The sequence below is a fragment of the Lacerta agilis genome, chromosome 11 (assembly GCF_009819535.1).
Source record: "Lacerta agilis isolate rLacAgi1 chromosome 11, rLacAgi1.pri, whole genome shotgun sequence".
In the NCBI taxonomy this organism is placed as follows: domain Eukaryota; kingdom Metazoa; phylum Chordata; class Lepidosauria; order Squamata; family Lacertidae; genus Lacerta; species Lacerta agilis.
Genome location: NC_046322.1, coordinates 3057789 through 3073144, shown reverse-complemented (window position 1 = coordinate 3073144; position 15356 = coordinate 3057789). Strand labels below are relative to the sequence as shown.

Genomic DNA, 15356 nt, shown 5'->3' with positions numbered 1-15356 from the left:
TCTGATATCCAGAATGGCCACAAGAGGCTGCTATTTTTCTAGCTGAGTGAGACAGCATTAAAAGAAGCAAGCCTTAGTTTAACAAACAAATTGGGACATCAGAGCACTGGTTTTCGAGCCCATGAGCTGATTTGATTCACAATAAAGCAGCAGTAACAACAACCACCACAAGTAGCTACTGTAATCTCTCAAAAGCAGAGTGGGTATAGCCCATGAAAGTTCATGCCATGATACATACATTAGTGTTTAAAGCATTAGTGTGGTTTTTTAACCATTAAAATAAATAAATTCTGATCATTCATTGTTACAGAAGTAAGTACAAGTCACCATTACTTTTCAAAAGCTACACAACATTTCTCTAGAGTGGTTGAGAACACAGATGGGGAGGTGACACTCCTCCTAAGTCATGTGCCTGCTGCAGTGCTCCAAGATTTCTATACCGCCCTTCATCCAAGGAGCAAAGTGTGGTTTACAATATAAAAACACAAAAATATGTAACATGGTAATGCAGAAGATCTGCGCTGCCAGCCTGAAAGTCAACCACCCACCCCATTATACTTCTGTGTGCTTCTGCAGTTCCCCTTCATTCTGTGGGGCTTTGGCATGATGCCATATTTGGTTTTATTGTTATTTACATTGTTAAGGAGATTTCTATTCCCCCCCCCACACACACATGAAACACTTCATATGGGACTATCCTTGAAAGGGTGTTAAGAAGCAGCACCTGGACTAGAACTGGTGCCTAGCTACTGGCTGCAAACAGTCACAGGATGCAAGAACATTCATACTGAAGAAGCACGGCTGGTTGCTGGTTGGTTTCCAGGCTCCATTCAAAGTACCAGTTTTGATGTTTAAAGTCCTAAGTGGTCCAGCGAAAAGCTTGCTTCTGCAGCTGCCAATGCAAATCCTACATCAGACCCTCTTTTACCACTTAGTATCTGCTAGAATGGCATTCCTTAGGAAACACTTCCCTAAGTGGGTGCCCATCACAGCAATTCCATGAAAGTCTTCAAGACACCCATGAAAATGTTCCGGCCTTGGGGTTACAATGGTGGGAACAACTGAGTTATGCCTGTTACTGATTTTATACCGGATGCCCTTTTTCACTACACGTTTTGTTTTTCTTGTTTGTTTTATGATTATTCTATTTGATTATTCACCTTTTAAATTGTGAGCTACCTTACCAAGTGGCAGGATATAAATCTAAATAAATAAAATGGAAAACAATTTTTACTTTCCTTCTCTTATCTGCTCATTTATTTCAAAATGACACATAATTCAGATATAGGTGTGTGTGTGTGTGTGTGTGTACCATCACCAAAAGAGAAACAGAGGAAGAAAGGTGAGCACCATGAAAACTTCAATAAACATATATAAACAACGAAAATGTTCATAGGGAAAGGATACACAACACCCTACCCATTGAAAATGTGTTGAATGAGGGGATGGGCGGTCTTCATGTACACATCCTGGTTGGAACAGGCCTCCCCAAAGACTTCATCAAAGTAAAACACATGCTGCAAAAAGAAAAGGGATATTTACACAAAAAGGAATTCCACTCCTTTCACCCACCCATGATGATAAAATACACAGCTGTGGATGTGAATCCCATTCAAAGTGAAACCAGGAAGCTCAGACCCCGCATAGCCAAATCCAGACATCATGCAATCACCATCAGCCAGAGCAAACTAATGGATTCAGCAACTGTACCAAGCAAGTGTCACTGGAAACAAAGCTGTGAGCAGAGCTAAAATAAGAAAGGGAGGAGGGAGGGAGGGAGAAGAGAATACTTCATCTTGCCTTAAGCGAACAGGTATACAATGATAACATGGAATGATGCAAAATAAAAGTTAAGGTCCAAAATCAAGCCGTGGATTCTTGCTGCTGAAAGGGAACTTCCACTACCAAATTCTGATGTATTTTTTAGGCAAAGGAAACTAGGAAACTAGAAAGACATTTCTAGGAAATCCTCGTTTCACAATTTCAGAAGTAAAACTTCCTGCACTTAAGGCTTCTTCATCTTAAGCTGTGTCAGTAGGCACAATCTATGAGGAATTTTTATTTATTTGTTTGTTTGGCAAGAGCCCCACTGAATTGAAGCACCAGGGGCATGTGTGTACATATCATGCTGCTCTGCAGACTGGTTACCTTCCTGCTGCTGTCAATCGGAATGAGAATTTGATCTAGGCAGCAGAAGGTACCTGGGACCAAGAGAGAAAAAAGATGCAAGACTGTTAGTTGAAAAATCATTAACCACAGAGGGGAAGGAGGGCAGAGGAAGAGAGAGCATAGATCATTCAGAGAGAACTGGAGCACTGGAGGCCTGTGAGAACCTTGCTCTCTAGTACAATGGAAACTGGGGGAAAGGGAATTCACTAGGCTGGCAGCCCAGTTCTGTTGCCTTTGTTAAGCACAGGCGCCTCAGGCAGTAATCACAATTTGCTCACTTTCCAACCAAAAAGAGAGAAGACAATGCTAGGAAACACATTTAATCTTTAGAAATACCCATTTCTCTTTTGGGGGGAGGGTGTAAATCAGAGGCAAGTCCAACAGAATTGCAGAAAAGTTTCAAGCAAGAGAAATTGCATGTTTATCAGTCTAGATAAGTAAAAAGTTTGGATCATGTCATCCTTTTAGCACCATTTGTAATGTTATTTGGGGAGTGTTCCAGTACTGGCCTGAGATTCCTCTCCTCGCCACCCGCCAATCACAGGTTGTGGCTCATATGTGGCAGGAATATCTCTCTAGAGCACAATATGGCATTTGGAATGTAACTTCCACTGTACCATAGGCATTCACACCAGAGTGATTCGTGAAACACTGTTGTGCAGTATGAGAATATAATACAGCAGCATTTAATTATTATGCAATCATTTTCTGGTAATGTCAAATTCCCTGCTGCTATAAATGTAATAGGTATCTAAAAGGTAAAGGTAAAGTACCCCTGGATGGTTAAGTCCAGTCAAAGGTGACTATGGGGTGTGGCACTTTTCAGGCCGGGGGAGACGGCGTTTGTCTGCAGGCAGTTTTCCGGGTGACGTGGCCTGTATTACTAAACTGCTACTGGTGCACAGAGGACCGTGACGAGTGCCAGAGCGCACGGAAACACCATTTACCTTCCCGCTGCGGCGATAACTATTTATCTACTTGCACTGGTATGCTTTCAAACTGCTAAGTTGGCAGAAGCTGGGACAGAGCAATGGGAGCTCACCCCGTCGTGCAGATTCGAACTGCTGACCTTCCGATCGGCAAGCCCAAGAGGCTCAGTGGTTTAGACCACAGTGCCACCCATGTCCCAAAATATCTAAAATAAACAAAGAGTATAGGGGTCCATGGACATTGGAGGACACCTGCCCCTTTGTTGGCCTACAATACACTGTAGTATTCTCCTACAGACTGCAGTATTGTTGCAATGCTGCTTGCTTGCTTGCTATCACTGCTGCAACTACGCTTGCTCCCTTTCAGCTTCCAGGAGCAAATCAAGGTGTTGGCTTCAACTTTCAAATTGTTATTTCCTACGCCTGAGATCAGTGACATCCATTAAGGTAAGACCCCAGGGACTAAAGCAGTCATTCAGATTTCTGGAGGAGATCCTTCTCCACCTATCAGCAAGCCATTGCAAAAGAACAAAGACACCCTCTCTCATAAGCAGCTTCTTCTCTCACCTTTCCTGTCTCTAAAGCCTTATCCCCTGGGCCTATGGAAGTCCATGCAAAAGTTCTCATTTTCAAAAAAGAGCTTAATATTCAGTGAATAGGGAGTTGATGAATATTCTGGATTTAACTGTTTTCACTGTTTTGTATGCTCAGGTTTAGTTTCTCTTTTTTATTATTATAAAAGGTAATTTTTTGGAATACAGATTAGTACTCCAAGTTCTGCTGTGGGAAGTTGTTGTTTTATATTCTCTTTGACTGTAAATAGATCAGTTTGATACCATTACTGTTTAAGACATGATACAAGATTACAAGATATAAGGAGCCAAAATACTGCAACCTGCAAAATGTACTGGCTGAGGTCAACAGCCTCCTTCTTCTCATGGAGCAGGAGGGTTTCTTTATCTTCTACTGTGATGATATTCACTTCCCCACGCCTCTCTTCTCTTAAGCCAAGGGGACGCTTTCGAACGCACACACGGATCTTGTCAGTCTCAGTCCACGGAGTCTCCTTCTCAGAACCATTAGGTCTGGGAACACAGGATGTCAAAAATGCTAAATTTGCAATTTCAAAGTCAGCCCACGCTATAGAAATTTATATGTGTAAATCAAATGTATGCACAATGTATTCCTAAAACAGTATGTAGGATAATTGGTTGCAGAATTATATTTATTTTGTAACTTTTAACTTCCCCGCATGTATGAAGGAGAGAATTACATTGTTCCATGTAAAGGAATACAGATAAATGGTTATTACCTGGTACAAGAATGAGGCACTCCATAATTATAACCTGAAATATGAGCTACTCTTTGTACAATGGGGGCTTCGACATCCCCTAGAAGAGGAGCATTATCGTTCGATGAACTGATAGCTGGAATGCCCAGTTTATGTTCTGTCCATGTTGCAGCAGCAGCATTCAAAGAGTCTTTCCTAGGTCTTTTGTACTCAGCTTCGTGGCTCAACACTGCAGCTAAATCATCTTTATCTTCATTTACAGAGCAGTTGGATAAGGCACACAACTCAGGCTCAAGCTGTTTCCTCCCTCCATCTCTTTCCTCCGAGAGGGAATCAAAGTGCAGTTGTCTTCGAGGGCCACATCTAGTCGCCTGAGGCCGGAGGTAGAGAGCACCTGTCTGAAAATGCTGTTTTTTCCTCATTGCTTCCTCTTCTGCCTGCAGCATTTTGATTATTCGAATGAGCTGGAAGAGGCGCTTGCGGTCCCTCATGTTATGCACCCCCAGCTTGGTGTAATCTTTCATGGAGACCGTGGCAAGTTCATCAATCCTCTGAAAGCCAAGGGCACTAAAATGGGGAAAATATTTCTCAAGCTCTGCTTCACAAAGGCAATCGTATAGACAGGAGGCCATCTTCTATTCAAGGTCTACTAAATAAAGCAAAAAAGACAAAGCGAAACATGTCTATATGAAACAGTGACTTTTTAAAAAAAACAACATGAAAACGATCCATTAAGGACAGCTGCAACAGAGCATCTGCTTCATGCTAAAGGGCTGGCTGGAAATAGGGCAAAGATCCTGCAAAAAATGAATCAGGGTCTTGCAGCAGCAGTGCTCACATAGCAGAGTTTACTGGTGGATAGTGCCTTACCATGGAAAGTTTTATTCATATTTAAATTATTTCTAGACATGAAAATAACACTGCCATGAGTACCAGCGGAGATGGAAACCCCAGGTTCAGATCCCCATTCATCTGTGAAGCTATCATTTCAGTAATCCTTACATCAACTCTGTCAAGTAGGCCAGTAATATTGCCATCCTATTACAGGCAGGGAGCTGAAGAACAGTGGCTTAGCGAAACTCCCCAGTGAGCAAACAGCTGACGAGATTGGAAACAGAAGCCTTCTGGCTTGCATTTCATTTCCCATTAGAAATGTGCACCTGCCAACCAGACAAAAGTTCGTGGTTCCAACAAAGTGGCCTCTACTCCACAAAAGCAGACACCATTGAAATCTAGGAATCTGCCTTATTCCAAGTGAGAATGCTGGTTCATCTAGTTCAGTATTGTCTGTAGTACACTAACTGGGAGCAGGAGCTCTACTACTGACACTTCCCATAAAAATTAGTGTTTAAGGTCCCACAAGACTCGTTGCCATCTTGCTCCAGCCCACTAAACATTGGCAGACACTCTGGAAATGGCATTACACAGGCTACTTCACTATATTTAACACGTTAGGAATTACTAGGCTCGTTTCTGTTTGTTGTAAATGGGTTTGGTTCCCCTTTTTACTCTGATTGCTTATTAATTTTTAGATTTTTAATTGTCTCGTCGTTATTACTGGATTACTGGTGTACCGTATTATGATTGTTGTGTGTGCTTTGAGTAATTTAAGAAAAGTGGGAAATACATGTTTAAAAAATAAATAATAAATGAAAGGAAAATAAATCAAAGAAAATAAATAATTTTCTGCTTCAAAATTTAATTACCTAGTTTTGACCCTGTTTAACCTGCCCTTAATCATCATTCCTCCCAGAGCAGCTTATGGCATTTACTGGAGCTAAGAAATACAGAGAGCAGAGAAAGGAAACTCTGGATATCCAGGGTGTATCAGTGCTTTCATCAAAAGGTATTCAGCAATGCTTCTCATTGTGAATGAGCTGTGCTCACCTTGTCACTCTGACAAAATTAACAAACAAGTGACTTTAAAATCACAGCTGTATAATACGAGTTTATGAGGAGAATGGAATCCTGGAGCCCCAAATCTATCCATCAAACTCATGAACCTAAGGCAGAACAGTGCCTACTTCAAACACAAAATGTATAATAATGAATATTGCTTCTTTTTCTCCAATGAACTTATAAGTAGATCTTCTTAAATTGTGACCTCCATTCAGGAGCCTTAAAAAAGCACCTCTAATGAAGTATTGCAGTGTGTAAATAGAATCAGTCAATCAATCAAGTCAGACAGTTAGTCATACACAAATATTCACAGTATACGATAACACTACTGTACACTGAGAAGCACATACTAGAACATGCAATCACTTACTTGCGGCTCCCGGCTTCTTACACTTGCAAAGTATCTACAACTAATGCTACAAGCTGCAGAAATGGACTCTACCAGCTACAGAAAGCAATGTGCCTAAATTTAGATGTGCCTCTTCCAGGCCAACCATGTGTCCCAAAGGCTCCCCACAGCTAATGATCAAAAGGCAGTGAAATGGATATGGACAAATTCAAAAGGTCATCATGTCACAAAGACAAAGGGGTGCCTGCATTTATTAATATATTAAAAAGGTTCTCCTCCAATCTTAAGTGTGCTACTGCTGCTCTGGAAATCAAATAGTTTCACTCCAACCTAAGTGTATTTAAGATGAGCAACTATACACAATTTCAAGTTTATATTTCCCTTTTTATTGTGCAACATTTGATTATTATTATTATTGAGAAAATCTTACAATCTTGACGCACTAAGTAGGATTTTATTCATATTTATTTCAAGCTAATGACACTTCCCTCTACCTACATCCAGGATGCATTCTTATAAAATTATTTGATAGAAACTCACAAATCCCCAAACAAAACTTCAATTTGTTTCTTGGTGGAATTTCCCTTTTGATCAAACAAATGCTGAAAGCTTCGTTTGTCAACCGATTATGATCTCAGTCACCAGCAATTCAGTGTTAAAGAAAGAAGACTTGCTGGAAGGAAAGCAAATTGTTAGCTGAATCTACTGAAATCAAATGCTCTATTGTTTATTTAAAATATTTTCAGGTCACATTTCAGAGCAATCATTTTGAGGGCTTTTGGGGGGGCAATTTTTTTTTTTTTTACAATCAAGTGGTATATAAATTTCATGCAATAAATAAATAAATAAATAGCCTCCTCAAGGTGGGTTACAAGATAAAACAGAATACAGCAAAACATAATAAAAACAGCAACAAAAAACAAAACTAGCCCCAAAATGTCAAAATCCAATAACAAAGTGAGACTGAAGCAATCAATCCAACAAGCGCACCTGAAAAGATGCTTTAATACTATCCTGTGCACTTGGGAGGCCAGAAACCTGGGCAAAAGGATGATTAAACATTACTGGGGTGGTGGAACAAGTTATGAAGAATAAGGCTAAAACAACCACTAGTTCAACAACATGTTTTTAACTACCCAGAAGGCAGAACCACTTGCTACATGGGAGGGATCTCTGGATGATGAGATGCAGAGAGCACTAGCCACATAATTTTTAGTTTGCATTTAGGAAAAATAAAAAAAATGGTAAGTAAGAAAATTCACCTGAACTACAAGAATACCAATTTTTGACGCAAACACTGTGGTTTTAAGACCCAGTACTCTGCATACAGAAATCAACAGGATCTGCTTCAAACAAAGCATAAGAACAGGCTGTAAAAACCCACCTTTTCCCATTCTCTACATGTTTATTTCACTTATTTATCTTGTTTATGCCCCGGTGCCTCATGAATTAGACGTTTTAAAATGTTAAGCTACATCTAGAAATTCAGCAGCTGAGTTTGAACGATCATGCCGCCACCTACCAGGGACATAAGAGAATTAATTCTGAGCTACAAGCAGAATCAGGTCAATTTATTATGTAAAAAGCATGTTTAAGAAGCATTCTACCCTGAAGCCAATGGCAGGATTCCCACTGTTCACAATTCAGCTGGACTGCAGCCACTGGATTTTGTATTCTAGAGCAGCTAGCCATCATGGGTCAGGTTTACTCCAGCCTATTAATCCAACATGTTGCATTTTTATCCCACCCATCCTCCAAGGGCCCCAGAGCACTATACATGGGTCTCCTTCTTCCTCCATCTATTCTAACAACCACCCTGTAAGGTAGGCTAGGCACCAGGGTCATTCAGCAAATTTCATGGCAGAAAAGAATTATGATTTTATGCCCAAACACTATCTGTTATACAACAGTAGTTTGAAACAATGGTCTGCAGCCTCATCTGTTTCCTAACTGTTGTGACCCTCACTTACAAACGTAAAAAGCGTTTCTCAAAAGCAAGTATTTATTACCAGCTACACAGAGGAAAAAACAGTGCTTTAAAATAATAATTTTAAAAAGCTACATTCTTATCTTCAGTGCCACCTGCTGGTACAGAAGGGGAAAGCCACTTATCCCATCACGCAAATACAGTATTGTATTGCCCATGAGGCAATGATATCCACATAAGTACAAAAGAGAGAAAACCATGGCCTCCAGAAAAAAATCACTTTAAATTTAATAATGCATGCTGAATATCATTTACACCTCCTGCGCTCATACATTTCCCACAGGAAATTCATTCACAGGAATAAATGGCACCAGGGTGAGGATCTGGGTTAGGGCGTGGGGAGGAATTTGCTGCTCAGATTTAAATTTCAGCTTCACAAGGGGCAGCTGTTGCTTTCCATTCTGCTCTATTTTACTCCAGTGCAAAGTGGCCACAGGGCACATAGCGGAACAACAAAACCAAGCAGAATATTCTTTCCTTGTTCAGACACAGTGAAATAGCTCCACCACATCCCCTTCACAAAGGAACTCTATTTTGAATCTTCTGGTACTCTATCTAAATGACAGATTTGTAGACTGGGGGAGAAGAAGAAGAAGAAGAAGAAGAAGAAGAAGAGTTTGGATTTGATATCCCGCTTTTCACTACCTGAAGGAGTCTCAAAGCAGGTTTAAGGATCTGGTGACTTCTGTTTCAGTGTATCTGAAGAAGTGTGCATGCACACGAAAGCTCATACCAAGAACAAACTCAGTTGGTCTCTAAGGTGCTACTGGAAAGAATTTTCTATTTTGTTTCAAAGCAGCTAACATTCTCCTTTCCCTTCCTCCCCCACAACAAACACTCTGTGAGGTGAGTGGGGCTGAGAGACTTCAGAGAAGTGTCACTAGCCCAAGGTCACCCAGCAGTTGCATGTGGAGGAGTGGAGACACGAACCCGGTTCCCAAGATTACGAGATTACCAGTACACCACACTGGAGGGAGAAATGCCTGTGGGCAAGTGGTATGCATGTGCGTGGACACCACCGGGCACAACCCTGGTTGACAGGAGCAGCCGAAAAGCTCTCCCTATATGATCCTTCCGGCTCTAACCTGGCACCCAACCAATGAACCCAAGAGGGCATTCCCAGCATTAGGGAGCATGACCACCATTATATTAAAAGGGGTAGCGGAGATATATACAGTGGAACCCCGGGTTACGCACACCCCGGGTTGCGGATGTTCGAGTTAAGAACGGGCGCAACCCGGAAGCGTTTCCGGAGCGCGCGACCCCCGGATGCGCAGAAGCGCTCAAATCGCGCTACTTCCAGATTTGTGTGTGTGTGTGTTCGGGATACGCACACCCGTGTTACGCACGGCGACCCGGAATGGAACCCGGGGTTCCACTGTATTCTGCCTCACCTAATGGTACCCTGGTGTACTCGGAGATGGGAGTGGGAAGAGAAGAGTATTACCAATACAGTTTTATTGCCCGTCTTCAACTGCACAGATGATCATAAACTGTTGCCCCTTGAAAGGTGGCAATGGAATCCACAAAGTAATATTGTTTGCTTCCCCTTCCCTTAGCATATCAAATATTTTACACCCTTGGTGGGTGGGTGTATGTGTGTCTGCCTGTGCAAATCATAGCAATCCAGGATCTCTCTAATCCATTCATTTTTCATTTATTTTTAATCTCACAAACTCTACTCTGTGCTTTTAAGTTCTTCATACTGCCTACATAAATAGTTCTGCAAAACTGAAAATGCTAATAAAAGTTTTATCAAATAAAAATGAAAACACTACCTACTTTGTAACTGTAGGTAAAAGCTAGCCAGTTAGCATTACTCTTTCTCACCACTAATTTCAAATACAGCAGCCTGATCCATTTCCTGATCATTCTTTTACATTAATTTTAGCCTGATGACCTCAGTGAAAAAGCCTCTGCTCCACAGCCGATGTAGGACAACTGCTGTAGACAACAGCTGTTGTGGTTCCTGGAAACTTCTCATTTTCCTGGTACGTGAATAAAACAAGTCTGAGTTATAGTGGGCAGCTAATCATTTAAAAATTGCACGCGATTCTTTCCTGCAAGGGAAGCTTTCAGAAATCCAAGAATGCTTTCTTCATTATGTTTCTATATAAAAGGAAACCTGTCTTTACACAGTTGAAGCTATTATTGCTTCATTCCCTGTGCTTCAGTTGCCATGTTAATGGTTTCTGTTACATAGCAACCAGCTTCTTCCTTTCGAGTTATAGAAATGATAGGAGGGAGGAAAGCTGCCTATACTTTACCAAGTTCTTGTTCCAGCTCAGGGGAGAAAGACATTCCAAAGCTCCAACAGGGCTTTTAAGCTATGCTGCAATTTGCAGCTCATAGCAAACGAACAACGGAGAGGGTGCAAGGAACATTCTGCCTTTTACTGAGTTTGCCCACGGACAAAGGCAGCACCGAGTATTCAGACTGTAGGGCAAGAGGTATCAAGGGCAAGCAAAATCCCCTAAGTGCACAAGTGTCACACAACATCCATTGGGATGAAAGGATTCATCTTATGGTCACCAGGTCCAAATCTCAGCCCTGAAGCAGGATCCTCTCAAACTCTGCCATATTTGTTGGCTGAGGAGGGGGACGCCTACTGCCACACACTAGGATCAATGTGCATCTTCCCGACAATCAAGCTAAGGTGGAGGGAGGCCTGAATGCTTCAGGACAGAGCACAAGTCCTTTTGGCATACAAAGAAACATCCACTAAAGTACCGTATTTTTTGCTCCATAAGACACACTTTTTTCCTCCTAAAAAGTAAGGGGAAATACCTGTGCGTCTTATGGAGCGAATGGTGGTCCCTGGAGCTGAATTGCCCAGGGGCCAAAAGCAGATTGTGCTTTTTATTTTACAAAGAGAAAAGGGAGTGTTGAAAGGACCCCGCTCAGCAGCTGATCAGCAGGAGATCGGGAGAGAGATAAGAGTCCCCGGCTCCCTTTCAGCCCCGCCCTCCTTTGTTGAATGTGCTGCAGAGGGAGGTTGTTTGTTTCCCCAGGACATGTGACTGGCTGATTAGATTATCTGTCTGAAAACAGTAGAAATGGCTCCCTTTCTTTAAGATTTTTCAGAAATGTGAGTTAAACCCCATAAAAATGGGGCTTTTCCTCTTTGCTTTTCCCCCTTTGCAAAAGGAGCTTTGCTTTTCCCCCTTTGCAAAAAAAGCTGCAAAACATTTAGCTGATCCTCAAAACAAAAACAAAAACAAAAAAAACCCCTAGGGCTTTTCCCTTTGCAAAAAAAGCTGCAAAACTTTTAGCTGATTCTCAAAAAAGGCCTTTTGCCTTTGCAAAAACAGCAGCAAAACCTTTAGCTGATCCTCCAAAAAAAAAAAAAACCCCAAACCCCAGGGCTTTTCCCTTTGCAAAAAAAGCTGCAAAACTTTTAGCTGATCCTCAAAAACAAAACAAAAAACAAAACAAAACAGGGCTTTTAGAGAAGGAAAACCAGAAAAATATTTTTTTTTTCTTGTTTCCTCCTTTAAAAATGAGGTGCGCCCTATGGTCCGGAGCGTCCTATGGAGCGAAAAATACGGTAAATCTACTTGGGAGGATGCATAGCAGTATACTGCTTGGAAGACTGAAGTGATGTGTTACTGTAATGCCAAAGGGAATTTAGAGGAGCACCAGGACACAATGTGAATCCTAACAAGATAAACTGGTGAACAAACAGATTGGGGAATTCATTCACCACATACTGACCTTTCCTATTTCATGGAAAACACTGATAGAGAAGCAGGGCACACTCTGAAGCAGCACAGGGGTGGAGAGATCACTCCCTTTCTCTGGCTTTCCACCAAGGGTGCTATGATCCCACAGCTTTACCATGGCCCTTAAAATGTGAACCAAGGAAGTGGGACATTCATGGAGGTGCCAGATCCTGAGCCCTGGATCTTTTGCAGCAGGCCCCAAATCTCCTGCTGCTCCCCTCCCATAACACATTCTCTCCTTCTTATAGGGCAGCTCAGCACACTGCAAAACATAGCGCTGGTGAGACTCCCAGCAATAAGCAGGAATAGGCTTAGTATGGTATGCCAGTATAGCCAACTGTGCCACACAAAGAATTTGGCACAACAAAGTTTAAAGCACATGTGCTTACAGCATCGCTTTCAAGTATCTGCAAGGCCCATCCCCAAAGGCAGCTGCGTTTTAGTAATTCCTGGGCATGTATAAAGCACACAGAACCATCAACAGAATGACCACAGCATAGAATCCACTCTCTATCTTTAGGCTGCAACAAAGTACATAAGACTGCAGCCTAGAAGATGCTGAGGAGAAAGACTCAGCCTGTTTTCTTTTCCAAATAGGAATGCATTATCCGATACAAGCTGAGGTTACAAGAAACAATGCCTCAGCCCTGTTCATTTCCAATTATTGTACAAAGATGTACCTCAAAATGAGGTCAGTCTCATAGAAGCAATGTCCCATCTAGGACAAGGCAGCACCTGTTTACCCAAAATTCACACATCTTCCCCCCCCCACCAGCCCAATTTGCATAGTTGCAGCTGGTGCTAGCAGAGCTTTCCCCATGCTACAGGTGAAACTCAAAAAATTAGAATATCGTTGAAAGGTTAATTTCTTCCAGTAATTCAACTTAAAAGGTGAAACTAATATATGAGATAGACTCATGACATGCAAAGCGAGATATGTCAAGCCTTTATTTGTTATAATTGTGGTGATTATGGCATACAGCTGATGAGAACCCCAAATTAACAATTTCAACCTTGGGGTTTTTATCAGCTGCACGCCATAATCATCACAATTATAACAAGCAAAGGCTTGACATATCTCGCTTTGCATGTCATGAGTCTATCTCATATATTAAACTCCAGTAGCTAATGAAAACAATTGCTTACATAAATGGACTTTTCCACGATATTCTAATTTTTCGAGTTGCACCTGTACAACCTTGCTCAGTGTTGAGAGATTGTGCAGGAGCAATGAATTGGGAAGAGACAAGGCAGTTATACCCTGCTGTTTCTCTTAAAGGGGTGATGAACCTATTGGCCAAGCCACACCCACCACATATGACATCAGGTGTGGGGCAGGTAAAGATGAAGCTGGGCAAAAGGGAATTTGCAGACCTGCAGGCACAGTGCTTTGCAAGCACCAACAACCAGCTGATCAGCACAGCCTGGTGCTTTACAAGTTCTGGTAATCAACTGATCATCTGCACAAGTGAAAACAGATTACCTGACATCATGGTGACTTTGTCCTGCCAGCCATATCCAGCTCCCTATCCCTGCTCACGGTGGCATAAGTGTTTCTCCCACGACTCAATTCCTGCTCTCAACAATGCTGTGTTAGGTTACACAGAGGTTGACCAGCTACAAAGTATACTGTACTTCATGGGGATCTGAACCTGGGTCTCTGTGACCCCTCTAACCACTTCCCCCACCACCACCACAAGGCAGATAATAGCCAAAACCTAGGCATCTTAAGGAGTACTTTCTCCCACATAAACTTGCCCATGAATATAGGTTCTTTAAGGCCTTATTTGTATCCAGTAGAAGCGGAGTGACAAAGACAATGACTAGTGGCAGAGCCTTCTTTGGGGTGATGCTACCATCTCTGCAATTCTTTCCGCAAGGAGATCTGCCAGGCAACAAGTTTGATACCTTTTTTTCTTTTCTTTTTATATTCCCAGGTCTTTCAGAACTGCTGATTTTCATTCTCTTCCGAATTTTGTATTTTTCATACCATCCAAGCCAGACTGCACTTTCATCGTTATTTCGGATTTTCTGAGTTTATCGCTTTAGGCAAGCTCAGATTTTGCACAAAATCCTTCCTGGACTGAAAAGCGGGCTGCCAGACTCTAGGAATACAAGGAGAAAAAACAAAAACAAAAACAAACCTGCAATCAGGCTTTCACTGAAGATAAACGGTGGCACCAGAGATACCTGCAACGAGCATTACCTGCTGAAAATTGATGCCTCCAAAATCTTGCCAAACGTTATGTGAGGGGGAAAGCAAGGCGGCCTGTCACTCCTTTCAGATCCGAGGTCGGTTCCTCCATGCCCCACTTTAAAGCTTTTAAACTGGTTTTAAAACAAGGCCTGGTTGCACATTTAAATAATGACTCAAAGGCCCAGGAAATCCGAAAAGCGCGTTATCCTAACTGGGTTGCACGAAAATGCGGGATCCGGCAGGTGAAGCGCAAAACCAGCGCCGGCCTCTCCTGACTTTCCTCGGGAACTTCTCACAAGCGGAGGCCCAAAACCGCCGCTAGGCCTCGTGGAGGACGCTCCCGCTTCTACGAGTCCGTCGCCATGGCAACAGGGTAGAGGTCGAAGCTAGCAGAGTGTGGGGCGGGGGACCGTGCGGCAACTGGGCCTGTTTCTCCGTGTCTGTTCCTGCTACGGATCTTCCGCCGCGCGTCTCCCCCACCCCCCAGATACGTCCGACCCCCGCTAAGGACTCCCTCAGGGTGCTCTAGCACCGCTCCGGCCGCCCGGCTAGGCCGCGTCTCCATGGCGACGACGCCAAGCCTACGTTCAAAGACTCGCGCCCATATGTCGCGCCGCAAGACGTCACCTCAAACCGCCCAATAGGACGTTGAGCGGGGGGTGGGGAGCCAATTGGAGAGGCGACCCCCAAAAAAGGCGGGAAGCGGGTATCCTAGAGGCGGCACTCTTCTCGCGCGTCAGCGTCTATTGGCTGTTCACGCAGCATAAGACGGAAGCGGATGCTTCTTTGCTATTCGTCCGGCGCACGTCAAAG

General features: G+C 42.7%; 1 protein-coding gene across 3 annotated transcripts in view; it reads right to left on the bottom strand.

Annotated features, from left to right (window-relative positions):
* The window catches only part of KIF24 (kinesin family member 24), a 29844-nt gene extending 15193 nt beyond the window's left edge, over positions 1–14651 (bottom strand). Inside the window, exons 1-4 of one of the 3 annotated variants that reach the window (XM_033163843.1) lie at positions 14553–14651; positions 4411–5038; positions 3994–4183; positions 1420–1517 (exon numbers count right to left, since the gene is read on the bottom strand). In XM_033163843.1, the coding sequence (XP_033019734.1) occupies positions 1420–1517; positions 3994–4183; positions 4411–5021 (899 nt within the window). In that variant the 5' untranslated portion in view covers positions 5022–5038; positions 14553–14651. Of the gene's footprint in view, positions 1–1419; positions 1518–3993; positions 4184–4410; positions 5039–14254; positions 14434–14552 lie in introns of those variants that run through there. The other 2 variants (XM_033163841.1, XM_033163842.1) reach the window with 2 other exon arrangements.
* Between the last annotated feature and the right edge of the window lie 705 nt (positions 14652–15356).